General features: G+C 58.3%; 1 protein-coding gene across 1 annotated transcript; it reads right to left on the reverse strand.

Annotated features, from left to right (window-relative positions):
• Window positions 1-4,145: 4,145 nt before the first annotated feature.
• Window positions 4,146-25,459, reverse strand: FOXO6 (forkhead box O6). The gene is made up of 3 exons (XM_065915086.1): window positions 25,226-25,459; window positions 24,549-25,128; window positions 4,146-6,309 (listed from the first exon to the last, which is right to left on the reverse strand). Exons 1-3 carry the CDS (start codon window positions 25,336-25,338, stop codon window positions 5,032-5,034), a joined length of 1,971 nt encoding a protein of 656 aa, XP_065771158.1. The 5' UTR covers window positions 25,339-25,459; the 3' UTR covers window positions 4,146-5,031.
• Window positions 25,460-26,806: the final 1,347 nt, after the last annotated feature.

Genomic DNA, 26,806 nt, shown 5'->3' on the forward strand with positions numbered 1-26,806 from the left:
CCCTCCCCAGGCCTGGCGCCCCACCCACCCAGCCGGCGGCCTGTCTGCCTTCCTGAGCTCATTAACTGCAGGTCACCGTTCAGCAGGAAAGACAAGGCGTGGGTTCTGCGGGCGTTCATTAGCCGTGAGAGGAACAGTGTGTGTGAAATTAGCAGTCACCTGAGGACCTCGATAATTTCATAATTAGGAGGCCTAATGGCTCCAGCTCTGGATGCCAAATGACTTAACCCCTTGCCTGCTGGGTGCCTAACCCCCAGTCCAAGGCTGCAGTCCCCTCCCCTTGTGCCTCACTCCTGTTCATTTCTGCCACCACGGTGCCCAGCACCAGAGTTGGCACAAAGGGGCTGTGAGAGCAAAGTTGATGGAGCAAATGAATGAATGAATGAAGAAGCATCTGAATGGGAAAAGAGCTTCAGCCCCCACTGCAGGTGATCAGGGGAGGAATGACTCTCCATTTGTAGGCATAGATGTGTGGTTGTGCGCGTGACTGTGTGTTTGTGTGCATGCACGCACGCCTGTGTGGGCATAAGGGCACACACATGCGTGGATCTGTGCTGTCTGCTTCTAAGAAACTTGTGTGTGTCTGGGTGCACACTCACATCTATGATACTCATTCTGCTGCCTCCCCTGCTCTGCAGGTGCTCTGTGATGAGGCCCCACGTGCCTCCTTGAAGGCAGCCTCCCTTGGCACCACCTAAATACTGGTGACTCCATAATTTCTACATGGGGCATTTGGTAGGAAAAGCAGGCCTTGGGAGCTTAACTTGAACCTGAATTTGCATAGCCAGTACACCATTTTGATTTAGACTGAATGTTCATTTGGGGGGCTGGTGTTAATAAAGATGGGGGGCTAAAGCCATATCCTTTAGTAGGAGGAGCTATCCTGACAGCCTCCAAAAGCCCCCAGCCTCTCTCAGCCTGCTCTTCCTCCCAACCGTTCTGTGGCCCTGAAGAGGTGGGGGCTGAGGGGGAAGGCAGGTCACACTGGGGTCCAAAGGCTGGATCAAGCTCTCCTTAATCTGGGAGCCACTGATTCTGAGGTTCTGGTGACCCTGCCTCCCTCAGCAAACTGGGGAGTGGTGGTTGGGGAAGAGGTGAGTGTGGGGAAAGAGGAGGGGAATGAAAAGAGGAAGAGGAAGAAGAAGTGTGGGGAGACCAAGAAAGGGATGGAGAACAGAAGTGGAAGGGGGCAGAAAGGATGGGAAGTCCCAAGGAGGTGAGAGAGAGAAGAAGAGAGGAGAGAGAAGAGAGGAGGGGAGGGGCGAGGAGGAGAGGCAAGGAGGCTGAGAGCATTATCAGCACTTAAAAAGCGAGCAGCTCAGTTCTTCTTTGGCACAAATAATGGCTTTTTATGAATAAATCATGTGTCAGACGCCTCCCAGGGAGTGGGCATGGAGGGGGGTTCGTCTGCTGGGCTCCGAGGCTGGCGGGGAAGGGCCGGTTGCAGACCCCCGGCTACAGGGGTACTGCCCGCTTTCTCCTCATGGGGCCCAGCAGGACAGAGCTGTCTCTGGAATTACCACTGGCCTGAGCCAGGAGGAGCTCAGCCCTTCCTCTGAAGTGGTCCCGCTGCTCCCCGCGCAGGAGTCCAACCCATCCCAAGGCTGGGAGTGTCCCTCTGTTCCTCTCCCCTCCCACCGCAGAGCAGCCCAGAAGACGCTCCTGGCAGGGGACACCAGCTCTCCTCCACCCGGAGAGAGGGGTGCGCCGAGACAGGCAGACACACCCAGAGAGGGAGGTGGGCAGCGCACACAACTCACACAGGCATGGTCTCTACCACCCGGGGCACACATGTGGGCACACTCGGAGATGGAAATACTGTCATTCCTACCACACACATACAAATGCTCAGACATGTGCACACTCAGATAGGGAGATCCGAACCATCACTCAGCCCACCCCCTCTCCCAGCAAACTTACACACACACACACACACACACACACACACACACGGGCCCACACCGACAGATGCATGTGGGGCTTCATGGACACACGCAGACCTGCACACCACAGCAGCCGCCCACCCTCCATCAGCCTAGGGTGGGGGCAGTTTTGCAACCCATATGGAGCCCAGACCCAGCTGGGCTGTCCCTGAGTCTGGGTGTGGGGTGGGGCTCGGGCATCAGTCCCTGGAGAGAGCTCTGTGGTCTCCACCCAGCAAGGATGACACCTACCACACCCCACAGGGAGGTCCTGCCTCCCTGAACCAAGACCAGAACCAGTACAGGTTCTGCTGGCTCCGATCTCCTTTACTCTCTGCTCACAGCCACCGCCAGTCAGTGGGGGGTGGGGCTGGGGCACAGGACAGCCTGGGCAGCTCAGGGAATAATTTCAATTTCATATGCCCCTGAAAGCAAATCTAAGATAGGTGTTACTGCCCCATCTTCCAGACCTAGAAACTGAGGCTCCAAGAGTAAGCGCATTGGGCATTCCTTTCTAAGACCACTCCCTTTCACGCACTCTAGGAGCCCACAGTGTCCTGGTCTCCCTTCTCTCCCTGTGCTGCTCCTAACCAGCCAGTGCATTTCTCTTCCTGAGCCAAGGTGTTCTGAGGTGTTCATCTGAGCAGACCTGGGTGACCAGCTCCTCCCACTCTGCACCATCCCCCAAGCCACTCCCAAAACCTCGGTGACAGCCTCCATGCTCTTCTCTGACCTCCCTGTCCAACCCACACCTTCCCAGCTGGACATCACTGGGTCACCATGTTGCCCAATGTCAGGGAATGCCATTCACACAGTACATATGTTCCCAAACATCCCCCCCAAATCTCAAGGGTCTCCTAGGACGCACTGAAAAGTCAGCCCATGAGGCTGAGCGCACCATCTTCCCCAGGACACTTCCTGTGTCAGAGTTCTCAGAGGAAGAGCCCTGTCTGCCCAGGTGCCCAGCCAGAATCGGGCATCATTTGATCCTCATTCCCTATGTCCAACCCACAACCAAGTCTCAATGACTCGAGAGCCAAAATATATGTGTGAAATTATCCTTTCCCCTCCAGCCCCACTGCCCTCCCCGGTTCCTCCTGGTGTGAGTCACCACCAGCACCTCTGGCCTGGCCACTGGCCCTCCCCCATTGTTGCCCCTTCTGGTCCACTTGCCTCCCCATCTTTGGTCATCTTTCTATTTCTAAGCTCTGGCCATGCTAAATTGCTTTTTGTTCTGGAACCCAAATGATCTCTTGACTCTGGATCTCTGATCAAGCCATTCCCTCTGTCTGAATTCTTTCCTTTCCCAGTGACAACTCACCCTTTAAGGCCCAACTGAGACAGCATCCCCTCCAGGCACTTTCCCTGAGTCCTCAAGCCCAAGATGCTTGCAGCTGTGTCATTCGATTCTCCTCCATTCATTACATTGCTGATCTAAAACTGCCCATTAACTCATCTCTGTCCCCCTCAAACCTCTAAGTTCCTTCAGAGCAGAGATTGTGCCTATGCTGCCCTCTATGGCAGCCCCAGTGATTGGTATAAGACCTGGCACATGGCAGGTGCTCACTAAATCTCCCATGGATGAATGAATGGATGAGTGGGCACAGGATCTGTGCTGCCACTTTACATATCTCTTCTCATTTACTGCTCACGAGGTGTGCCAGCCAGGAAAGCAAGGTTACAGAGGTTGAAAACTTGCCCAAGGTCACCCGACTGGAAAACGGTAGGGGATAAATTCAAACAGAAGTCTGTGTGCCTTCAAGGGCCTCCTTTCCACCATCCCAGCCTTCCTTGCCAGGCCATTTTCCTGCTCTGACCCTGTTTTCTCATCTGTACAATGGGAACAAAAATTACACCTAACCCAGGATCTGACACAGACATGCTGTCAGTTAATATCTGTGCCTTCTCTTCCAACTCTAGCTTTTTTGGGACAGAATATCCCTAGACCAGAAACTTCCTGCAAGGCACATGTTCACAGCAACAGGTGCAGAGTCCACACAGGCACATCTCCAGCATCCAGAACTCAGTAGGCGCTTAACCAATGTGTGTTGAGCAGACAGGCATCCGTGAATGCTGACACAGATGCAGACACAGTCACAATAGGCTCAGGCACAGGGACCCCCGCCTCCAGGATCCTTGCCAATTATCTGCCTCCGCCGCCGCTCTCCTACTAGCCCAAGGCGCGGGAAATATTTAAAACAATTTTATTCATGAAAATATGCTGTACAATGCACTCTACACGGCCTCGACACGGCACACACGCACACGCACACGCTGACGGCACGGCCACGGTACACTGCCTACGATATGCGCCGGGGACACCGCGCCCACAGCCCGCCCCGACCGGACACTTATAAATATGGGAGAGAGGAGCCAGGACTGGCACGGAGAAAGGGGTGGTGGGTTGGGGGGTGGATCCAGAGCTGAGGCTAGCTGGAGAGGCTGAAACCAGTACTGGGGGATGGGCAAGGGTGGAAGGGGAGAGGGACTTCCAGCTGGGAGGGGAGAAACTAGGGCAGGCAGGATGGGTGGGAGGGGCTGAACCGTGGGGGTGGAGGTCGGAGGGTGGTTCAGGACTTGAAGGACAGCTCAAGGTGAACAGCCGATAGGTAGGTGTGGGTGTGTTTTCAGGAGAGGGGTTCCTGGCTTGGGGTGGGTGACGCAAAGACCAGTGGGAAAGTGTCAATAGGGAATCAGCTCCGAGTTTGGGTGGGCGATTAGCCACGCGAGAGCCCTGCCAATGAAACTGAGGATTCGGAGACGCCCCCCTGTCGCATCTCCCAGTCGGCCTCCCAGACCAGCGCGTCCCACCTCATTCCTCCCCACTCCCACCCAGCGGGGAACCCAGCTTCCACCCGCCAGGCTTCCCGTCTTTGGGAGCAGGTAGAGCGGGCCTCTGGGGGGTGGGCAGGAATAGTGGGGTGCTCCAGCGCCTCCCTACCACTTCCCTCAGCGGTCAGCTTCTGAGGGCTGTCTCTAGCTGGGTTGGGGCTGCCTCCTGGATCCCCCCGTGGAGCGGGAATGGGAGTGGGGACCCGGGGATCAGGATGGGAAGACAGAGGCCCCGGGGGGGCGGGGCAGGGCACCTGGGGCGCGCGGCAGGCGGCCCTCAGCCTGGCACCCAGCTCTGGTTGGGGGGCGGGGCCCCGGCCAGGCCGGGCGGCGGCGGCGGCAGGGCCGAGTCGAAGTTGAAGTCCATTTCGTCGCTGTCCATGAAGTCGTTGAGGATGATGGACTCGACGTCGCACTCGAGGCTCCCGCTGAACATGTCTAGGTCCAGGTCGGCCGGGAAGCGGTCGGGCGCGGCACCCAGCGGCCCGGCGGCGGCGGCCGCGTACGGCCCGGGCAGCGCGTCCAGCAGGAGGCCGCCGGGGGGGCCCCCGAAGACGGCCGCGTGTCCCGGCGGCGCCAGGCCCGTCGCGCCCGCCTCGCCGGGCAGCGTCATAAGGCTGATGGGGTGGGCTAAGGCACTGCGCGAGGGCGCCGGCGGCGCGTACGGGGCCACCCCTTTGCCAGGGTAGGTGGCGGCAGCGCCCGCCAGCGCCAGCTCCCCGGGTGCACCAAGCAAGGGGCCGGGCCTGGGCGCGGGTGGCGGCGGCGGCAACAGCGCGGGCAGCGCCCCCGGGCGGTAGGGCGCGGCGGCCGGCGCGAAGCTGGCCTGCTTGTTCTCTTGGATGGTCTGCATGGGCAGGCGGCGCAGAGCGCCCAGCGCCGGCGGCCCGAAACCCCCGCCCCCTCCGTAGGCACCGCCCTTGCAGCCGCCGAAGTAGGCGGGCGTCCCGGCGCGGGCCCGCGGCCCATACGCGTCCTGCGAGCCGTCCAGCAGCGCCTCGGGCAGCCCTGCGCTGCCGCCGCCGCTGCCCCCACCGTGCAGGCCCAGCGGGCCCCCCAGCTCGGCCAGGCGGGGCAGCTCCCCCGGGCAGCGGGCACCCAGCGCGGGCGATAGCGCGCTCGCCGGGCTTGGGTACATAAGCGGCGACGACGGCGCCAGGGCCTCCAGGGCCTCGTCGTCTTCCAGTTCAGCTGCCTCCCCGAGCAGGGGTCTCCCACCGCCGCGGAAGTCGGCCCACGCCTCGTAGTCGTCGCTGGCGTGCGAGGCTGGGCTCGTGGCCCACTTGGCCGCGGCAGGCATGGGCCCTGGGGCTGGCGCGCCCGGGGGGCTGTCGTCGGGGCTTCGCTCTGGTGCCTGCAGCTGCTTCTTCTTGCTGGCCTTGCCCTTAATGCGCAGGAATTTGGCCCCGTTGTCCATGGACACGGCCCTGCGCCGCGGGGTCTTGCCCGTCTTTCCGCCCTCGGGGTTCAGCATCCACCAGGAGCTCTTGCCTGTGCCCTCGTTCTGCACGCGGATGAACCGGGTGTGCAGAGACAGGTTGTGCCGGATGGAGTTCTGTGGCCAGAGGCAAGGACAGGGGTGGGGGAGTGGGCAGTGAGGGGACAAGTGACGGGAAGAGGAGTGGGAAAAAATCGAGGAGAGGAGGAGAAGGCGAGAAGAAACGCCAAAAAGCAGAAGGGGAGGAAAGAGGGAAGATGAAAGGGTAGAGCGGGGAAGAAGGGGGAACAGGTGTAAGTAGCAGGTAGGACAAACTCAGAATATCCATCCCCCACCCCAGAACCGCCCCATCCTCCCTGCTCCCAGCCTTCACAGGAACTGTCTGTAGGGTGGGGCCGGAGCTTTGGGTCTAGCCTTGCCAGGGAGGTTACTCTTGAGGAGCCGCCTGCAGCAGGGGAGCAAGATCCCCCCTATCCAACTCAGCCAAGCTCCGCCCGGAGCTAGCCAGGCTGCGAGGGCCCCCCAACAGATTATGTAAGGGCTCATGCCGCTGCGGCTCATTTGTCCGCCCCCCGCCCCCCCAGCCTGGCGTGGCGCCAGGAGCCCGAAAACCCAGGGCTCCAGAAATCAATCTCGCGGTGACTGATTAAGCCCTGTTTAGAACTAATTGCTCTTTCGTGTGTGGGGAGAATAAATTACCTGCTTTAATTTCGTGTCTTTAAAATGCAACTGCAGGTAGAGAAGACTGTTAACCCTTTGCTTGGAGGGTCTGGCCAGGATAAGCAGAATTGGTTGGGGGTCCCCAAGGTGGGGAGAGGCCCAGATTTTCTCCCAACTTTTTGGAGCTTCTGCAAACTCCACAGAGGCCTCCGATCCCAGTAAGCCCCTCAAAGCACATCCATCGGCCGTCGAGACCTCAAACCCCACAGCTGCTCAGTACCCACCTTCAGGTCAGCCCAGTTCCTTTCCCTCCCCACCCACCTGATGCAAAGTAGCGTTGCCCTCAAGCCCCTTCCTGGTGGAAACTGCACAAAATCCTCACAAAGCAGGTGACATCATGCTCATTTATAGACAAGAAGACTGAGGCTCAGAGAGATGAAGTGGCTTGCCTGGGGCCCCAAAGCTCTCCTGCTGTCTCTGGTCCTTCCACAGGCTTCACCTTAGCCACACCTACACATATCCTCTTGTAAATTTCTGTTGGGCTCCATATCACTGCCTGCTTTTGCCAGGCCTGGCCTGGGGACAGAGGGAGGCAGGGGAGTCCACAGCTCCACTGACCTGGCTCCTCACAGAGAACATAGAGGACTAGAACTACTGCAAAGCCTACCACGCCCCACCTCTGGGGCCTCCCTGCTGGTGGCCTGGACTTCCTGACTCTGGCACTGTTGTGGAAATAGCAGGGGTTTGGGTATCTGAAGGGCTGGGCAGGATGCCTAGCTCTTTTCAGCCACTTAGCTATGTGACCATGGCTGTTAACTCAATCTCTAGGAGCGCATGCCTCAGTGAGCTGCTCTGAAAAAAATGGGCAACATACAGTAACCACCTCGGAAGGCTATTAGATCGTTACCTGAGATAATGTTCGTGATAAGTGTTTGGTGAACACACCAGGTGTTCATAAATGTTGGTTAAATCCCTCACTCTGGCTAGAAGACCTCACTTCTTAGATCACTCCATAGACTTACTCCTTCTCTACAATCCTTAATATCAGGCCCCGAGTGTACCTGCGCTGGGCACAAACAACTCTGGGGAGCTGGCATTACCCCATCTCCTGTACCAGGGAATGGAGACCCAGAGGCATGATGCAACTTGCCCACGGTCCCACAGGCAGTCATGCCACTCCACGTCTGCCCAGAGAGGCAGGTACCACTCCACGTCTGCCCAGCATAGGGACCTGCTCTCATCCCCCCAGCCCCAGAACCTCTGATCCGTAAGGGCTCTCCCTCCTGCCTCCTTCCTACCTGATTCCAGAAGGAGGGGTCCTCTCTGCTGCCCAGGGTACCCACTCACCCCTTACCCCCAGCGCCAGGTACACACCTGACTTCTTCAGGGCCCTAGGTTCCTTATCTCTGGCACTTTCTGGTCTTGGGAGACAACAGCTGGGGCATCAAGGCCCCTCCCAGCATTGCCCTGCCTGGCTTCTCCTGGGGCCCTGAGAGGAGGGGAGCCAGACCCCCAGGGAGTGGTGCTCCCTGGAGTAGAAACCCCCTTTCCTGCTCCCGCCCCTGCACCTGGCTCCCCAGCCCCTCCCCCACACCTGTGTTCAGGGGCCTCTGAGGCCTCAGTTCTCAACCCCTGTGGGACTGACTGCCTAGCCAGAGGCTCCACCTCCCAGCCCCTCTGCTGGAGGTCAGTCAGGCCTCACCTCTTTATCCAAGTCACTACTTGCCAGCCCGGCTCTGAGTGCTGGAGGGCGGGGGAAGAAGGAAGGATATCACCAAGTAGGGCACCTCCTGAGTACCTGCCAGGTCAGCCCTGGCACTGGGAGTATTTGATCTCATTCTCAGTACTTTATGATCATTCTGTCAGTGTTCATACAACTCAGGGATCGTGAGCCCTATCTCAAGATGTTCTAGGGAAATGGCAACCCACTCCCATATTCCTGCCTGGAGAATCCCACGGACAGAGGAGCCTGGTGGGCTACAGTCCATGGGGTCGCAAAGAGTCAGACACAACTTGACAACTAAAGCACCAGTCATCTCAAGGTGAGGTGACTGAGGCTCAGAGAGGTTAAGCAAATTGTCAAGATCACACAGTTTAAGTGGCAGAGTCAGGCAATGATTTCAGGTTAGATTCACTCTGAGTCTAAAGGACCTCACATTCCACCATGGGAGAGAGAACTAGTCAGAGAATTTCCAAAAAATCTTAGGAAACCAGTCCTCCATTTTTCTCAAACTTTCCATGATGTAATCAACCCTAGAAGCTGGTAGCATGGGAAGTTGGGGGCATGTTAAAAGGTCAAAATTCCCTAAGAGTCTTGCACTTCCTTTTTAGAATTCAAGGGAATCTTGGCTTGCACTCCATGAGACTTCCAGATTTTCTGAATATCAATAAAAATGTTTTAGATCACCATCAAGAACACTCGTTCCAGGCCTATGAAGGTCTCTATCCTTCCCCACTCTGTTCCTTGCCCAGCTAGGTACCCCCGAGCCCCAGGCTGAAACCACAGCTGGTTGGACCCAGAGAGAAAAAAGGACTTGCCCTGCGTCACCCAGGACCTGGTGGCAGAGCTGGGATTCGAGCCCAGGCCTCCTGACCTGCAGCTCAATGCTCCTCCCTGTCCTCCAGCAAGCCTGACCTGGGGCCAGTCCCTCTTCCTCTCTGGCCTGTTTCCCTCCCCAGAAATTGACGAGATGGGCCACTGCACTCTAGGCACCTTTGCAGTTGACAAGGAAAACTTCTTGGAATTGTTCAGTCCAGGGGTTTCAAACTTTTTAAAGTAGTGGAACTCTTTTAGTAAATGGAATCTAACATAAAACATGAGTGTTCCACACTCAAGCCATTGAGGCTGGTGGGGGGGGGGGGCGGTAACCTGGAACCCTTTCTGCTCAGCACCCTCCCTTGGCGCTCACAGAAAATGGCCCTTGGCGAGGAATTCTGCAGGCCACCTGGATGGGGTTGAAGCTTAGAACGGTGCCACGCTTTGCCCAAGGTCACCCAGGGAGGTGGCCCAGAGCTAGGTGAGGACTTAGGCCTCGGTCTGCTGAGCAGGGCTCTTCACCAGGTGTGCACCAGGGCTGTGCCCCAGGAGGCCAGGCCAGGCCCTGCAGCTCAGGTCCTCAGGGCCCAGCCACCTGGTACCCATCAGAGCTCCCGGCCAAGATCCTGTGGCAAGCACTGATCACGTCTCACCCACAAGGCCTCCTGGGAGGCCAGAGGCCACGGAGGAGGTGAGGGAGGGAGGGCAGGGAGACGCCTCTGCCAGGTAGCAGTAACCAGGGTTCCCTCTCAGAGTTGCCTAGCAACCCGCCACCACAGCCAAGGCCCCGGCATGCCCAGGCTCCCCTGGTGCCCAAGCTGGGCTTCTGGGGCCTCACACCTCCCACACCTCCATGCGGGCCTGGGGCAGTTTCCCAGGGAAGATGGGACCTCCCTGACTTGGTGCCTCCGACAGATCATCGGGGGTGGGGGCAGAGGGAAGGGACAGGGGTTACATCCCAGCCCCTCCTACTGTCCCTCAGAACCTGGGTGAGAGGCCAGCCTCCTGGGGCCTCAGTCACCAGGGCGAGGAGGCTGATGCAGGACAAAGAGCAAGGGCTCTGGCGTTGGATCCAGATTCCAGTCTTGGCTGCGACACCCACAAACAATCGAATGCTTTGAACTTCCACCTCCTCAAACAGGTTACCTGCCTCCACTCTTGTTTCCCTCTAGCCTTCCACCAGGCAGCAGCCAAAGGATCCTATAAATAACCCGGATCATGGTCCAGTCCTGCCCAGAACACTCGGGCGCCCCCATCTCACTCAGAGTAAAGAAAAAAGGCCTTACCATAGCCCGCAAGCCCCTCTTGTGACCTCCCAGGTTCCTCTCCTGACACTGTCCTGCTTGATCCCTCCCATTCTTCAAACCTTCCAGGAACCTGCTGGGTACCATCCTACCTTGCCCAGATACCCACATCCCTCTCTCAGCTCCCTCAAGTCTCTGTTCAGATGTCACCTATGTAATGAGACCTATCCTGCCCAGTCTTAACAGATGTTCCTCTGCTTTGCCATTTCTTGGCTCCCTAACCCTGCTCTGAGTTTTTCTAAAACAATTAGCACTTTCTAAAGTACTGTATAATTTCTTTATATCATGTTCATTAATTTGTTATCTGGGTTCCCTTATATTAGAAACTAAGTTACATGAAGCATTTCTGTCCCTTTCTTTTTCTTACCAGACCCCATGTGTTTGGTATATGCTGGGCATTTCATAAATGTTTGTTGAGTGAATGAATGAGAGACAGCAAAGGAGGGTAACACAGTCTTGCAGGGAGAATGAATGAGATTGGCAGAGCGGCTTGCACAGAATACGGGCTTCTCCAAACTGAGAGAACACAGAACAGAATGGGAGGCAAGCAGGGGGTGGAGAAAGGCAGGAGCATCCTGGGCTCCTGGAAGCTCCTGGAAGCAGAGAGAGGAGGAAGGGCTTCGGTGAGAGGGAAAGTAGGGCTCCCAGGGTGAACAAGGAAGCTGTCCACCCTGGCCCCCTACGCTGCTCGCTCCTGCTGCCTGAACAGATTTGGGTAACCCAGGGCTTGCTGCAGTCATGGTCTCTCGCAGCCTGGACCATCTGAGCCAGAAGATGCTCCAGGAACCTCCAGGGGAACAGAATAACCTCGTCCTTGCTGATGGTGCCTCCCCCTGGACAGGGTCTGAGCTGTTTGGTGGCAGCAGCTCATCCATCCAACAGGACACCCTCATCTATTCCCAGGACACCCTTCGCCCACGAGCAGTAATGCATTCATCTGACAACACAACCCCATTTATCCAGCACACCAGTCCCATTTATCCAGCAAGTACAACCTCATTTGCTAACAGCACTCCATTCACCTGACGGGCCCCCTCATTTATCCAGCAGGACACCCTCATTTATCCTCCAAGTCGGAGGCTCTCCTTCCTCCTGTGGTGTGGCTGTGTTCTCTGATGGTGCAACCCGCCTGATCCAGCAGGACGTCATCGCTCCTACAAGTACACTTCATCCCCTGATAGTACAACCTCATTTATCTAATAATGCAGCCTCACCTTGCCTCCAAGTACCACCTCATTCCCTGACAGTACAACCTCGTTTATCTTCCAGCTCAGCCTCATTTCTCCTCCCAGCACAGCTTCATTCCCTGATAGCTCAACCTCATCCAATCTTACTTCTCCAGCCAGAGCCCAACAGATCTCAGGGATGGGGAGTGGGGGGAAAAGAGGAGGGCTTTGGAGCAAGAAGAAGGGTCCCACCATTTGCTGTTCCCAGCCTATGGAGGGCTGCCTGGCACTATGACTGTATCCAATCTTCCCAGGCCCCTGCACTTTGAGTTCTAGGTTGCATGGTCCAGCTAGTGCTCCACCATTGCCCCCCACCTCCTGTTTTGTCCCTTTGATGGCTAAAGAGAACCCACAGGATGGAATTTTTTTTTTTTCCAGCTCTCCAGCAAGGAAAAAAATCCACCTGATTTGATTTGTAGCATTTGCTGATTTCTGTGGCCTGGATATTCCCATCGTAGTCAATTTTAAGCTGGCAGCATGATGTCACTGAGAGCAGAACTGGGAAGAAGTTCTCCCTGATCAGCTCTCACGAGCCAGTGCAAGCCCACTCTTGCACACCACTGGCACACACTCACATACCAAGGCGGGAGAAGGGCAGCACCTACCATGAGCCAGACCTAAGCTAGGTTCTTTAGATACGTTTCTTCTGTGAGTTCTAAAAACCATCCAAACTGTGGGTAGGTAATCCTATTTTACAAAGTGGGGGTGGGGGGCGAACTAAGGCTCAAGTAGGTTAAATGACTCCTGAGACCACAAAGCTGGGAAGTGATGGAGCTAGGTCTGGGTCTCAGGGCTGCTGTATTCCAAAGCCAAGGTTCTTCTCACCCACATCCCCAATGAGGTGGGGAACGCTGCCCTGCTGCCTACCTCAGTGGCCATCCCTGCCTTGATTCTCAAGCCCAAGCTTCCTGGCTTTCATCGAAGACAGGAGACCCAAGTGTTGTGCTCCTCACCCATAACAAACCCTGTGCTACCCCCTGGCCTCTAGCACCAAGGGGATTCCAGGACCCTCCCAGTTCAGTCCTGGATCTCGTGTCCATCCATCCAACCTAAAACCAGGTATGGATGCCTCTCCAGGTTTCATTGCTGGCCAAGGTTCAGCCTGGCCCCGCCCTCAGGAAGCTGACCCCACCTACTCAATAGGGATGGTGACCCAGCTCCTCCTTTTGGTGCCTCCCAGAGCAGAGATCACCTGTGGGGCTGCATGAGTGCTCTGATTCCCTCTGTGACTCCTGTTTCCTCTCTCCCTCCTTCCTTCCCTCCATTCCTGCATGAAGAAGTACTGAGGGCTAGAGTTGGAATTCCAACCTCATCCATGTGACCTTGAGCATCTCCTGTAAAAGACAGTAACTATCCCAACATCCATGGGAAAGGGGGTGGGGCCAGGAACTGCATGACATACCACAGCTTATGGAGTCCCTGTCTCAGGACCAGGAGCAACCCTTGTACCACCCTAAATCCCCCACCCACCTCTGGCCCAGGAACACACCTGACTCAGACAGAGCCACAAAACTGGGTGGTGGGGGGGAACCTAGGCGAGGAGGGGGGTCGCTTGCTCTGCTGCCTGGAGTTCTCAGTCCAGACAGACTTCCTGGGAGGAGTGACCTAGATGACCTCAGGGCCCTGAGGCCACATGCAAACCCTTGGTACTAGGGTCTGCAGGGAAGGAGGGGTGGAAGGGCAGGCAGTGGCATCAGAGCCACAGGTGTTGACAGGTGAATGGCTTGGAGTCATTAGTGGGACAGAAGTGGGCAACCTGGGGCCGGGAGGAACCACATAGCCAAAGCAAGGCAGGAGGTCAAGAGACAGACCCTGGCATCCCCCACCCCTGCCACCCCAGAGACAACAGAGCCCACACACCCAGCCTGGACCGCAAACGAGCCAACAGCAGAAGTCCCAGCTCACCCCTACTCAAAGGCCCATGGCTCCTCATCCCCCAGGGCTTGGGTCCAACTCCAGACTGACAATCAAGGGCCTCTGATGCTCTCCACCCTCGTCACTTCCATTGCTTACACCTATCTGGAACTCCAGCCACCCTGCATATCTCACATTTCCTGCCTTTGCACACTCTGTTCCCTGTGCCCTTCTCTCTCTCTCTGTGCAACTGGGTCCTGATCCATCAAGGCGAGCTTTGTGGCATCTTACCCCTCTGCAAGCCCCAAAGATAACTGTTCCCTCCCCATTTCTACTGCAAAAATCCACCTGTGCACTAGAGTGTAATTGTGGATGAGTCTGCCTCCCAACTTGAACTTTGTGGGCAATCCTTGGCTCACAGTAAGTCAACACATAGGTTGGAACTTTCAGCAGCCATGAACCACTCAGGCCTGGCAACTCTGTGCCATTTCTGTTCCGCCAAACCTCAGGCTGAAGTTCCGGGTATTGGCTCCTCCTCCTCCTGGTTTTTCCTCCAGTTTCTGGTGCCTCTGCCACCTCCCTACTCTCTCTGCTGACTCCTCCGGAGACTTCAACAAGTGGAGAAGGAAAGACACTTCAACAAGTGGAGAAAGAAAGACACTACGATTTGCTGAGCATTCATGCACATGCTGGCACTCAACAGTTTAAGTCTTACTGAGTATCTGTAACAAACCTCTGAGTTGGTTTATTATTCTCATTTTAGAGAGGAGAAACTGAGGCTTCAGGAGACAACTGACCTGCTCCAGATGGTGAGTGTTGAGGCAGGAATTCACACCAGGGTCTGTGCTCTTCCACCTACCCTAAGACACCTCTCGGCAGGAGCCTAGGCCAGACAGAAACTCTCCTGGAGAAAGGGCGTCAGGAACTGCCACGCTGGCTCAGCAACCCCTGCACAGACCTCCTCTCTCTTCCAGGATTAAAGGGGATCCCCAATTGCCAAGCCATTCAGGCCTCTCCGAGCCCCTCCTCATTCTGATCCCCTCCCTCACTCTACTGGCAGCACCTCCCACACCCCTGCCCCAGGCCTTGGGAGCAGCTGCAGTGACCTCACCCAGCCCTGCCCTGGGCTCGGCTCTGGGGAGGGCTCAGCAGCTGTGCCCCAGCCCTGCAGGCTGGCTAAGGGGTGGGAGGTGGAAAGGAAGAGTGGGCATGGTGCCAAGAGAACCATCTGCTCTCCGAAGGGGCATGGCCACCCGCACAGACACTGGCCTTACCCCCAGGGGCTGCCCTTGGCCCTCTGTCCCCATGCCAAGGGGCTCCAGGAGGCCCGAGCAGCCCACCCAGACTGGGGCACCAGCCCTCATCTGCCATCTGTCTTCTCCCGGAGCCTGAGAGGTCTTTGCAGGGCATGTTGGAGCACGAATGTCCGCCGAAAAATGAACAAGTGCTCGGGGTAAGTTCTCAGGGCAGAGGCCAGAGGCCAGGGCTGGGTGTGCTGAGCACTGCCCGCCCAGCCCAAGCCTTGCCAAGCCAAGAGCAGGCAATCCCCTGGGGGATGGGGGCCTCCATCCCCTCACATCTGCTCAGCTGGCAGGTGCTGCTGGCAGAGGGCAAGCCCCTTCCCCCACAGCCCCAGCTCAGGTTACAAAAGGAGGCAAGGCCAGCTGAGGACAGGGGGAGGGGACAGGAGGGGTGGAGGAGGCTTCCCAGAGTGTTGGGGGAGGGGAGCTCGGATCCCTAGATGGGACTTAGAGCCAGAGAGGGAAGTACCATGTCCAAGGTCACACAGCCTGCCAGTGGGCAAACAGGAGCCAGCATCTAGGGGCAGGCAGCCCTGAGTTCAAGGGTGACCTTGGGTAAATCATTGCCCTCATCTGTAAAGAAACAGGGCCTGAAACCTGCCTGCTTGCCCTCAAGGCCTCAGGGAAAGCTCTGTAGGCTAGAGAGCAGCATATGAAACCTCCTGATTCCCACACACCCCAGGGACAGAAAGGGAGGGACTAGGAGTCTTGCCCCCAGCCCCAACACACATATAAGTCAGTGTCTTTCAGGGATCAGGGCCCAGGACCCCCACCCTACACAGCGCATGGAGAGTTATCTCCTTTCCTTTGCCAGAGTGATGAACAACAGTAACGGTATTTGCTCAGATTTCACTGGGGACTTTACATGTAACTCTCCTCAGATGTAATTCTCACAGCAAAGCTTGGACATGTCTTATTATTATCCCATTTTGCAGAAAGGGAAACTGAGGCTTGGATGCTGAAGGCTACACAGAGGGTGAGTGGCAAAACTAGGACTGCTCCTCCCTGCTTGCCTCGAGACTCTTACCTGCACCTCTGAGATCCTCAAGGCACTAAAGGGTGCCGCCTGGCACTTCAGGCCTGGCATCTTGGAGTCTTGGAACCTCTACTTTCTCAGATTCATCTTCTCTCCTGGATCCCAGTATGAGGCCCACAGTGGACCCCTGAGCCAGTCTCTTCTCCGACCCCAACCCTCCATACCATCCTTTCTGCCCATGTCATCCCTCATCCCCCACAGCTTGGAGTGCCAACTTTTTGGTGTGGCATTCAAGGCCACTCACCAACTGGCCCCTGCTTGCTTCTCCAGCCTCAAGTCCTGCTGGGCTCTGGTTAACATAGCCAGACCCTGTGAGGCTCCCAAAGAATCCTGAGGGTTTAACTTTTTTGCCTCATTCTCTTTCCTCACCTCCAAATATACACAGCGCATTATCTGTCCCTCCATCATGACCCTGGGTCATTTTTATCCTCATCTTCTTTCCCCAGCTGGACCTGCAGGCATTTCGAGGGCAGGGAGCCAGTCCAGTTCCTCTGAGCAGCGCTCACAGTGGGTGCCCAGTGGGTGTAGGCCTGAATTAAAGTGAGTGGAGGAAGTAGCCATCAGCCTTGGGGCCTGCAGATGGAGAGGGGGCCGATGTCAGCTCCCTCCCTCTGGGAGCTCTGGGTTGGAGAAAGGGAGTCAGGATCCCAGAGCCAACACCCCAGACTGGCAGCCTCAGGGCCAGACTCCGAGGGAAATCAGAGAGACAATGTTGCCGGTGGAGGCCAGCCTGCACTAGCCTGGCCAGAGCACTGGGTTAGGGAGGAATAGCCCAGGGGAGTTTCATTTGTCACTGCCAGTGGGATACTATGAGAGCCTACTTTGTGTCTCTCGGCCTCACTTTCCTCATTTGCAAACTGAGGCCTGTCATGGCACATGGTGGTTGAATCTCCAGCTGGAAGAGTTCTGTGAGTGGCTGAAGCAAAGGTCAGAAGACGAGAGGGGTGAGTGATGTGGCTGGAGAGGTTGACTGGGGCCAGGAGGCCAAGACCTGAAGTGGCTAAGGCCCCAGGACTGGTCCCTGTAAGCTGAGCACACGTGGTCTCACCTCCCCCACCAGACAGAGAGCTAGCAGAGAGCAGGGACTGCAACTTTCCAGTTCCTCATGGGCCAGCGCCAAAGAGGCCTGCCGAGGATTCATGCCGATGACCATTCCCCTCCCTCCTGCAGCCAAACGCTCTGTTGCAGAGCACGTGAGACACGGAGGGTGGGTGAATGTATTCCGGGGTGGCTGGGTGAGAGTGGTTTCAGTCCCTTGAAGCTGACTGCATGGGGCTCAATTCTCTGGAGGACCCAGAAAGAGTGAGGAAGAGAAGTGTGGGCTCAATCTGGGCAGCCTGCTTGGAGGAGAAGGTGGTCCACCCTGGGAACAGAAGACGGGAGGGACAAGCAGGAGTCAAGGAAGATACCATCTGAGGCATCAGTTCAGAATCTGACCTGTCAGCCCACATCCCAACTTTAACAGACAGACCTGTTAAAATATAGATTTCAAAGCCCACCCACTGGCAGTCTGACACAGAGGGTCTGAGAGAGGGGCTGCAGACCGTACTACCTAAAAGCTTCTAGGTGACTCAGATCATCAGCCAGCTCTGCCAACAACTAAGGACTTAAGGCAGGATTCTCAGAAAGACATACTGGATTTCAGAATCACCTAGTAGGTAGGTTTTTGTTCAAACTACCCAAGCACCCGCCTAGTTTCTGAAGGGTGTCCCCAGGGATCAGCCCCTGAGAGTCGACAGCAGTTTTGGCAAGCAGGTGACAACTTCAGTGTTAGGTATAAAGATGGCAGCGTGAGGGCAGCGTGGGATCAGAGGCAGCAGGGAAAATGGGAGAGAGGGCAGGGCCTGGACAAGGCCAGCAGAGGGCCCAGGGGTTTGAACAGAGTAGTTTGGGCTTGGTTGGCTCCCAAGGGAACTGAGTAGCCCTGGAGGGTTCTGAAGTGAGCATGAGAGAGCCCTGGGGCAGGAGGACTAGTTGGGATGTGGGCTGACACTGCACTGGCATTGGGAGATGGTGACACATGGTAGAAACAGACAGGTCTGCATCTAAACCCAGGCTCAGCCTCGTTCAGCTATGCTGCCTTGGCCAAGTGACTTCGTTTTTTCCTCAATTTCCTCAGTTGCAAAATGGGGCTATTATCACATACCTGGCAGGACCCAGAGAGGAAGAAATGGGAAGATTTATGTGAAGTGCCCAACTGACTGCCTAGCACCCAGGAGTTAATTCCCTTAATTCTTGCTCCCCTTCCCACTAGAGGCAACCCTCTTAGAGACCAGAAAGGTTTCTCTGCAAAGATGGAGGCCCTGGGGGGGGAGGGTGTGGGAGGCCCCTCCCCCACATGCCACCTGGCCCCCCTCCCACCTCCACATATGGGTTGGGGGGTGGGGAGAGGCAGCAAACAGCCAAACCCTCCCAAACAGGAGTTGGTTTCCATGGTAACCAGGGTGCCAGGAGGAAGGGGGGCGCTCTAGATCCAGCTGTCCCCCCTGAGCGCCCTACCCGGGCCCCAGAGCCTCTGCTGATGCCCACCTAACACCCTGGAACCCCCATCTGCCTGCTCTGGGGGGAAAGCTGGGAATGCCATGAGCACTCCCTTCACTGTGCTCAGAGTATGTCTGCCACCTGGGTCCCGCCAGGGGCTGGGTAGGCAGCCCCGAGCAGGAGTCCCCAGTTCGAGTGCATCCACACTGCTACTCACCTACTTCCACCCATGAGAAGCCCCATCAGCACTCTGTGCCCCCAGGTCCAACTAACCCATCACGGCTCCTAGAACCAGAGGGTTCGTCCAGTTACAGCCCCCAAAAGGGCCAGAGAGTGGGTGAGTTAAGGCCCTTTGGCTATGGAGAACACAGAGGACCAGATCGGGAGAGAGCTTTGCTCCAGTTCAACACACTCGAGATCAGGGTCCCCTACAGGGGCTCTCCCCACCCCTCACCCACTCCCAACTCCGCATAGCTCCAACAGACCCTGAAGGGCTGAACTAGGACACCTGGAGCAATGCTCCAGTGAGATGGGTCATGGCCAGAGAGAAAGAAGAAAGGCCTAACAACCCAAAGGTCTGTCTAGCAACAGAATGGGCAGTGCTGGAGCTTGCAGCCTCCGGCACCTAGGAGTGTGTGAGAAAGGGAGTAATCTAGGAAGGAGGCTTGACAGCAGGTGATGGGCTCCATGACTCCCCGTCTCTCCTGGAGACGGAAGTCAGACTCGGATGTGAACGGAGTAGGCCCCAACGTGAACCTGTTTCTTGGGGACCCATCCACAAGATGGCAGGCAGGCCAAGGTTCAGATAGGGGAGGGGTGCTGAGGAGTCAGCTGCAAGGTAAGGGAGACAGTTGGGAGGCTGCTCCTTGCTACAGCCATACCCCAGAAGCCCGCACCCCAGCCCGAAGCCCGCGACCACACCTGCACTCCTCACAAGACACAGAGGGGCTTCCATAGCTCTTTGGACCCCGTTTAGTGGCCACCACCAGCTGCCACTCAAAGATGAGAGAAGGTGGGCTGCTAGAAACAAGCCTGCCCCCTTTCCAAATCCCTCCCCACCCCAGCCCTAATGGCACAGGAAGAAACACGTGAGTTTGGGGTGTATAAGGGGGTTCAGTTCCCAGGTCTGCCAGTTCTTAGGGAGGTGATCCTAAGACAAGTCACTTCTCCAGCTGGGAAAGTGGGATGCTAACACCAGCCTGGACCGGTGGGCGCTTGCTCCCCAGCCCTCTGAGCCCTTCCCCTTCTCTGGCAGAGCCCCTCCACGCCTCAGTCCTGAAGCTGGGTCCTCGGGGCCTGCAGACAGGGGAGCCCCAACCCGCAGAAAGTGGGGGCTGGGGGGGCGCTGAACTTTCGAACCTGCACACCCCCCTCCCCGCGCCGTTCATTACCTTAACAGGAGTTAAAAATAACCGTCTCATCTCTTTAAATTAGTCTGTCTGCAATTACCGCCTGGCACGGCGCTGCCCGCCATCGTCCCGCTGGAGCGGCGCCAGGTGGCAGGCGGGGGCCCTCACCCTGTCTGTCGATCTGTCTGTCTGCCTCCGGGTCCGCCCCTCCTTCTCGCCGCAGAGGTGCAGCTACCCCTGGGGCCACCTGGCGGCCCTGCCTCTCGAGCTCCCCAAGTTGCCGGGGAGGGGCGGCCGGGGGGCCACGCACGCGGCTGGCAGAAGTGAGGGGCCTTCGTGGAGCAGAGGACTGGGAGGGGATGGGGGGGCGCGGTAGCGGGGGAGGGGCGCCAGGAGGCCCGGGAAGCCGGAAGGGCCCGCCGCGCGCCAGCGCTCGTGGGTGGGTGTGAGCAGGTGGCCGTGGGAGTCTGCCGGGCGTGCCAGCAACTGTGCCAGGAGCGGCTGGCACGGGCTCGTGCCCAGGAGGCGGGCAGCTGCCAGCCCCCCGCTCGTGCAGCGCGGGGGGTGAGGACACCCCCCAACCCGGGCTCACACCGCCTCCTCCCACACCCCCACCAGCCCTCGGGGCTGGGGATCCCCAGAGGACAAAGAAGGAGGAGGGAGCCCTGCTGGAACAGGCTACAGGGAGGAGAGAAGGGGGAGCCCTGCAAGCAAACCACTGCTCAGCCGGGCTGTCTCAGGACCCTCAAGGAGCAGCCCCTCCCTTCTAGACCCCACCCCACCTAAGACCTACTGGCCAGCCTGGGTGGTATTGGGGGGGCACCACCCCTCCTGATCCCACCTCACAACAGCCAAGCTGCTCCAGGCACTGAGGGAGAAGGGGAGTGCCCCTCCACTGGGCTCCAACCCCACCTGTCCTGGGGACAGGAATGGGAGGCACCCAGGCCTGGCCTGAAAGCTCCCAGGGGAGTTGGCAGCCAGGAAACACAAAAGCAGGCAGAACAACTCCAGGGGTGCTAAGTGGAAGGAGCACCAGGATCCAGAGCAGCCTGGAAGGCTTCCTGGTGGAGTCCAGCACTAGGGAAGGAGGGACAAGAGTATCTGAGAGGAAGTGGGAGACCCTACTTGGATGGTGAAGGACAGGGAGGCCTGGCACGCTACAGTCCACGGGGGTAGCAAAGAGTCGACATGACTTAGCGGCTGAACAACAGTAACAACCTGGACGTGGGACAGCCACGCTTCCGGACCCTGCAGAGGGAGGGAGACTTCCTGTCCAAGCCCTCACCTCAGACCTGGAGACCCTACACCCTGACGGCAACTCTTCCAGCCTCTCCGGCACCAAGCCCAGTCTGTCTTCGGGCTTCAGCCTGCTGGGTGCCCTGCGCCTGCTGTTGATCTTGCCTCCTCCACTTCCTCTCTGCAATACCTCTGAACTGTCATCCCACAGCCCAGGTGGGGCCACAGGGCAAAGGTCAAGCCCTTCCTGATCTGGCCCACTCGGCCTTTCCCATGACACAGCCCTGCCACCTCCAGGAGCTCTTAGTTCCAGCCTGGCACGCCCAACAGTCTTCCAAACCCAGCGTATGAATTCCACCTCCCTGCCTTTGCATACGCAGTCAGTATCCCTTGGAAGACTTTCCCCCAAATTCTACCCGCCCTTCCCACCCAGTGAAGACAGACCAGATCGCATGCCATCTTCTCTGGGAGGGCTTGCCTGGCTCCCCAGGGGATCTCCCCGCCTTCACCACACCCCTATCCCCCCCACTGCCCACCCCCCAGCCCTTCCTGCCTGTAAAGCACAGGGCTTGGGTAACCCTGATGCATCCTGAAGGTAGGTCCAACGCCTCCCCCACTGGCCCCCCCATTCCATCAGTCACAGGGTTCAGTACACCCCAAGGGCTGAAGGGCAACACTTACGTGGGGGAGGGGAGAGAGGAAGGAACAATGGTCCCTGGCCCCAACCCTGGCACCTGAGGTGTCCCACAGGCTCTGTAACCAGAGGGTGGCTGGGAGTTGGGAATGGCCCCTCCACCCAGCCCCTGGAGGGACTGATTGGGAATCGGGGAACAGGTGGTGGGAGGGGTGGGAATGAGAGGGGGAGGAGGCTCCCTGGGGAGCTGGATGCGGGTGGGATAGGAGGACAGCCATTGAGGGGATGAGACGGGAAAGGCCAGAGGTCTCTCTGAACAGCCCTCCTCTGGTGCTGTGGGGGTCTCTGCCAGGTCTAGGTGAGAAGCCTATGCCTGAGGACCCCTCACCAATGCCCCAGCCCAGGGCAAGCCTTCCTGAGCCCAGGGACAGGGAGAAGCAGTGTGTCCCCAGCAGTGTGGTGCAGAGGACACCGCATCCAAAGGGCAGGCGGGAGGCCTGGGCCATCATCCAGGGCCTGCCGCTCACTGATGACCTGGGAAGAGTCCCATTCCCTGCCAGGGCCTCAGTCTCACAGTCTGCAAAATGAACTCATGGGACTATATTATCTCCACGTACCTTCCCAATCCCACTCTCGGGTTTAGATCCATCCCTGTTTGAAAGCTGTCAGTGTCCCCCTTCCACGCCCAGGGCAAGCAGGACACTATTCCAGAGGCTCTGGGTCCCTGGAGGGAGACACACCTAGATTGGAATCCAGCTTTCCCATCTACTGACTGTGACCTTGGGCAGTTTGCTTCTCCACTCTGTGCCTCAGTGCCCAGTTCTGTAAGTGGTGACAGTAAAACCCACCTCAGGCAGTGCAGAGGGCATTAAAGGTGACACCTGGCACAGATGCCTGAAGCTGCCTGGCAGAGGGCTTGGCCCTGAGACCCTCAGTGCACTGTAGTTTTCTCTCGGGTTCAAGCCTTATGTTCCCTCTTGCCATCTTCCCCATCATCCCTAACCCTTCAACCCCATTTGGAGCTCCATCTCCTGCAGGAAGCCCTCCTGGCTTGCTCTTACTCACAGTATCCTCCCTGGTCTCAGCACCCTCTGCACCATCCACTCACTTCTTTACTTTTACCAGACATGCACTGGTAGCTCCTGGTGCCAGGCACTATGCTTGGTGTTGTGGGGACAGAGATTGAGCTAACACTGCCACTGTTTTCCAAAGGGAGTGGGGAAGGGAAATGAGACAGGACACAAAAGACTAAGACTTATGACAGGTAGGGAGAGGACCAGAGATGAGGGAGTCCTGAGCTAGCCAAAAGGGGTTAGGGAAGGCTTCCTGGAAGAGGTGTCTGAACTCTATGCCCTTGAGGACAGGGACAATCTACAAGGAGAAGTGAAGGGTGGGACAGTTCAACAGGGGGAGGTGGGAGCAAGACACAGCACCCACTTAGGAGGAACAAGTGTCCTGCTGAGGGCTGAGCCCAGGGGGACCAGCTAAAGGATGCAGAGGAGGACTCAGGTCTGCTACTCCAGCCTGCGTCCCCACCCAGTAGTGGCCAGAGAGACAGAGGAGCTGCCAGCATAAAGCCTGAGAGCCATGGGCTCCCAGGTCAACGCACTGTGGCCCCTACAACGCAGCTGCCGGGCACCTCGTGCTGTTCATGTCCACAAGCCTCCCCTCCTCCACCGGCACACCTCCTTCCCCTGACCCTGCCTACCACCACCAATCGCAGCCCCTTCCCTCCATTTAGGCATTTAGGTCCCTCATAGAGACCCCCCTCTTGCTGAAAGCTTACAGGCCCTAGGCATGGCCTGACCACCCCCCCCGCCCCCAGCCTCCTCTCCTCCAAAGGCATCAACTATCCCCATTCCCCAACAAGTTAGCCAGGGGAGGGTCTGGATGCCACAATCCAGTCAAGACCCCATCCTCTCCCAAGATGGTTCCCCTCTTTCCAGTGGTTGGTACTGAGACCTCCCTGGGGTGCCCCTCCCCCTCCCCCCACCCCCAAATGCATCTGGGCTCAGAAAATCAGGGAAGTGGGAGACAGACAGCCTGGGGTGGGCACAGACAGATGCCCGGGTCTCAACACCCTGCCCTCACACCAGCAGGGGTCATCACCAGCCCCCTGTGCTGATCCGGGCAAGGGGGGACAGCAGCTGCCCCATGGAGGACTCAGATCACCTGACCCCACCTCAGACTGGCTGGTGCCCTAGGGTGCACTCTTGGCACTACAGAAAGAACTGTGGGCCTAGGGTCGCATTCCTCACCCTGAGGCCAGCTTCAGGGAGGGCAGTGGGAAAGATCTGGGAGGAGAGCAGCCACTCGCCCCAAGTCATTATTTCAGCTCTTTCAGGAGGGTGCCCTGGTGGAGAGGGTAAAAAGAGAGTAACACAAAGCAGACCGGGGCGGGTAAGAGAGGGATCCCCAATGTCTGAGGCCTGAGGACAGGTTCTTCCCCTATGACCCCAGGGATGGGGTGAGGGTATCCCTCATGGGTGCCTCAAAGTGGCAGTCCCTTGTCACCCCACCAGACCTCCCACCCTGCATCCAGAGCATGCACACAGCTGCTCCCAGCACGCCCCCGCCTGTCTGCCGGCCGGCCCCACGCCCTGGGCACACACTCTGTGACCCCTGGGGGTGCCCCAGGGTCTCCCTCCAGACCGCCCACCGTTTGCCCAGCGGCATCTAGCAGCCCTTGGAAGCCCCAGCCGACGGCTCCAGCACCCTTCCCCAGCCCGACGCCCCCACCTTCCAGCCGGCCGAGCTGTTGCTGTCGCCTTTATCCTTGAAGTAGGGCACGTAACGGACCATCCAGTCGTAGATCTGCGAGAGCGTGAGCCGCTTGTCCGGGGCGCTCTCGATGGCTTTGGTGATGAGGTCGGCGTAGGACAGGTTCCCCCACGCGTTCCGCCGGGAGCTCTTCGCTTTCCGCAGCGGTCCGACCTCCGCGCCCAGCGGCGGCGCTGGGGCCATCGGCGGGGCCGTGGCCCGGCGCTCCGGCCCGCAGTCCTCGGCGCCCTCGGCCACCCCAGAACCCAGCGCTCCGTCCTCGTCGCCGACCAAGTCGGGCTGCGGCAGGGGCCAGGTACACGAGCGCGGCCGGCTCTGCGGCGCGAAGTCCGGGTCCACGTCCACCTGATGCGCTCGCAGCTTCGCAGCCATGGTCCCGCCCGGCTCGGGCGAGGAGGGGAGGGGGGCTCCGCGGAGGGTGGGCGGGCGGCTCCGGGATCTGCGCGCCCCTGGGAGGCCTGCGGGAGGGGTCCCTGGCGGCGCCGGCTCAACCGCGGGGCGCCATGGGCCAGGTCGTGGAGACAGGGGTCTGGACGCGCTGGGAAGCCCGAAGGGAGGAAAAGAGGGGGGCAGTGAGAGAGCGGCGGCCCCGGAGCCCAACGGGCACACACCTCGCCCAGCCCCGCTTCTAGCACCTGCCGCCTGTTTGTGCCTGCAGCCACCACCGCCACCGTCGCTGCCGCCGCTCCCCCGGCGCCGACCCCGCACGCGGGCCCCGCTCTCCCGGGACGAAGCCGGACTGCACCATGCCGGAGCCCGAGCCCGTGCCGGAGCCCGCGCCGCCGCCGCCGCCCCGTGAATGCCGCCGCCGCCGCCGCCGCCGCTCCGGCTCCAGCGCCAGCTCCCGCGCCTGCCGCGCTCAGCGCCGGCTGCACCTCAGATGGGCGGGGGACAGGGAGGGGGGCGGGCCCGGCGCGGGAGAGGGCGGGGCGTGCCCGCCCGCGGCCGCGGAATCCTCTGGCGGGCCGGGTGCCCCGCCCGCGGGCTGGAGGCGGAGGCGCGGGGCTCCCGGCCGGGGGCGACCCCGCCGCAGCCCCTGCATGCAACAGCGCCGCCTACGGAGCAGGGAAGACGCGGCGGGCGCGACCCCGCCCCCTGCTTTGCTCTAGGGGAGGGGGGCGCGGGGGGCGGGGCCCGAGCACCCTCATTGGTCCGTAGCAGGGCTGTCCCGCCCACGGACTCGGCAGGATCCCTCCCCTAAGCGCGTCAGCGGGTTATTGTTACAACCCGGGGTTTCCCGGGGCAACAGAAATGAGGCGGGGCTCAGAGCACATGGCCCCGCCTTCTATTCCCGGGAGGAATGCCCCGCCCTCTGTTTCTAGACCCTTGGTATTTCCAAATCTTCGTTCCAGAAACCTGGTGGGGTGGATGATGGAGTTGTTCTCTTCTTTCTGCCCTGGGCTGGAGGAAAGGAGAGGGTCAAGAACACCTGGATTCTGGGTCAGGTTTGGCCACAATTTTGGCTTCTCCATCTGCAGGTTGTTTTTCGTAGGCATTCAGAATGCCTGGTTTAACGTGTAGTAAAATTAACCTGGAGAGGTTGTTAAAACGTTTTACTGGGCCCCAGCCAGGTTAGTCTGGGTTGCGGCTTGAGACTTTGCATTTCTGACAAGTTCCCAGGTGATGCACCCTGGACCACACTTTGCAAACCACTATTTTAGAGTCTGTTGGAGGCTGTTGCCAGAGTTGTTGGAACACTTCCCTCAAATTTCATCCTGTTTGGGGAGAAGTTTCTCGTTCACTTAACATATTTATTGAGCACCTTTGATGCATGTGCACTGTTTCGGATACTAAGGCAAGAGCAGCAACGGAGACAGATGAGGTCCCTACAGCATAGGCTGTGGAGAAGTCAGATGTTGTCAGATCACTGTATGGCCTCAGAAGGAAGAGAGGCCAGCTGAGCAGTTGGGCAGCCTATGATCTCATCCCACAGGGCCCTAGGCTAGGTTTCCAGCCAACACTCCACCTGCCAGCCTTTGCTTTGTGTATCCCCTCTGCCTAAAACACCCTTTCCCCTGCTCAGATGCTGTCATCAGAGATCCTCGCATCCCTCAAAACTCAGCTTAACTCATCCCTGATTCCTTCTTTAACCCAACTCCCAGCACTGTCCTTGTCCCTTGCTTGCGCAGATCACTATCTTCTCTGCCAGTAATTTCTGTGTTCCTCTTGGACAATATTTCTCTTTTGCCAATCAGGAAACTGAGGTCCAGAGTGGG

This window comes from Muntiacus reevesi, chromosome 1 (assembly GCF_963930625.1).
Source record: "Muntiacus reevesi chromosome 1, mMunRee1.1, whole genome shotgun sequence".
Lineage (NCBI taxonomy): Eukaryota > Metazoa > Chordata > Mammalia > Artiodactyla > Cervidae > Muntiacus > Muntiacus reevesi.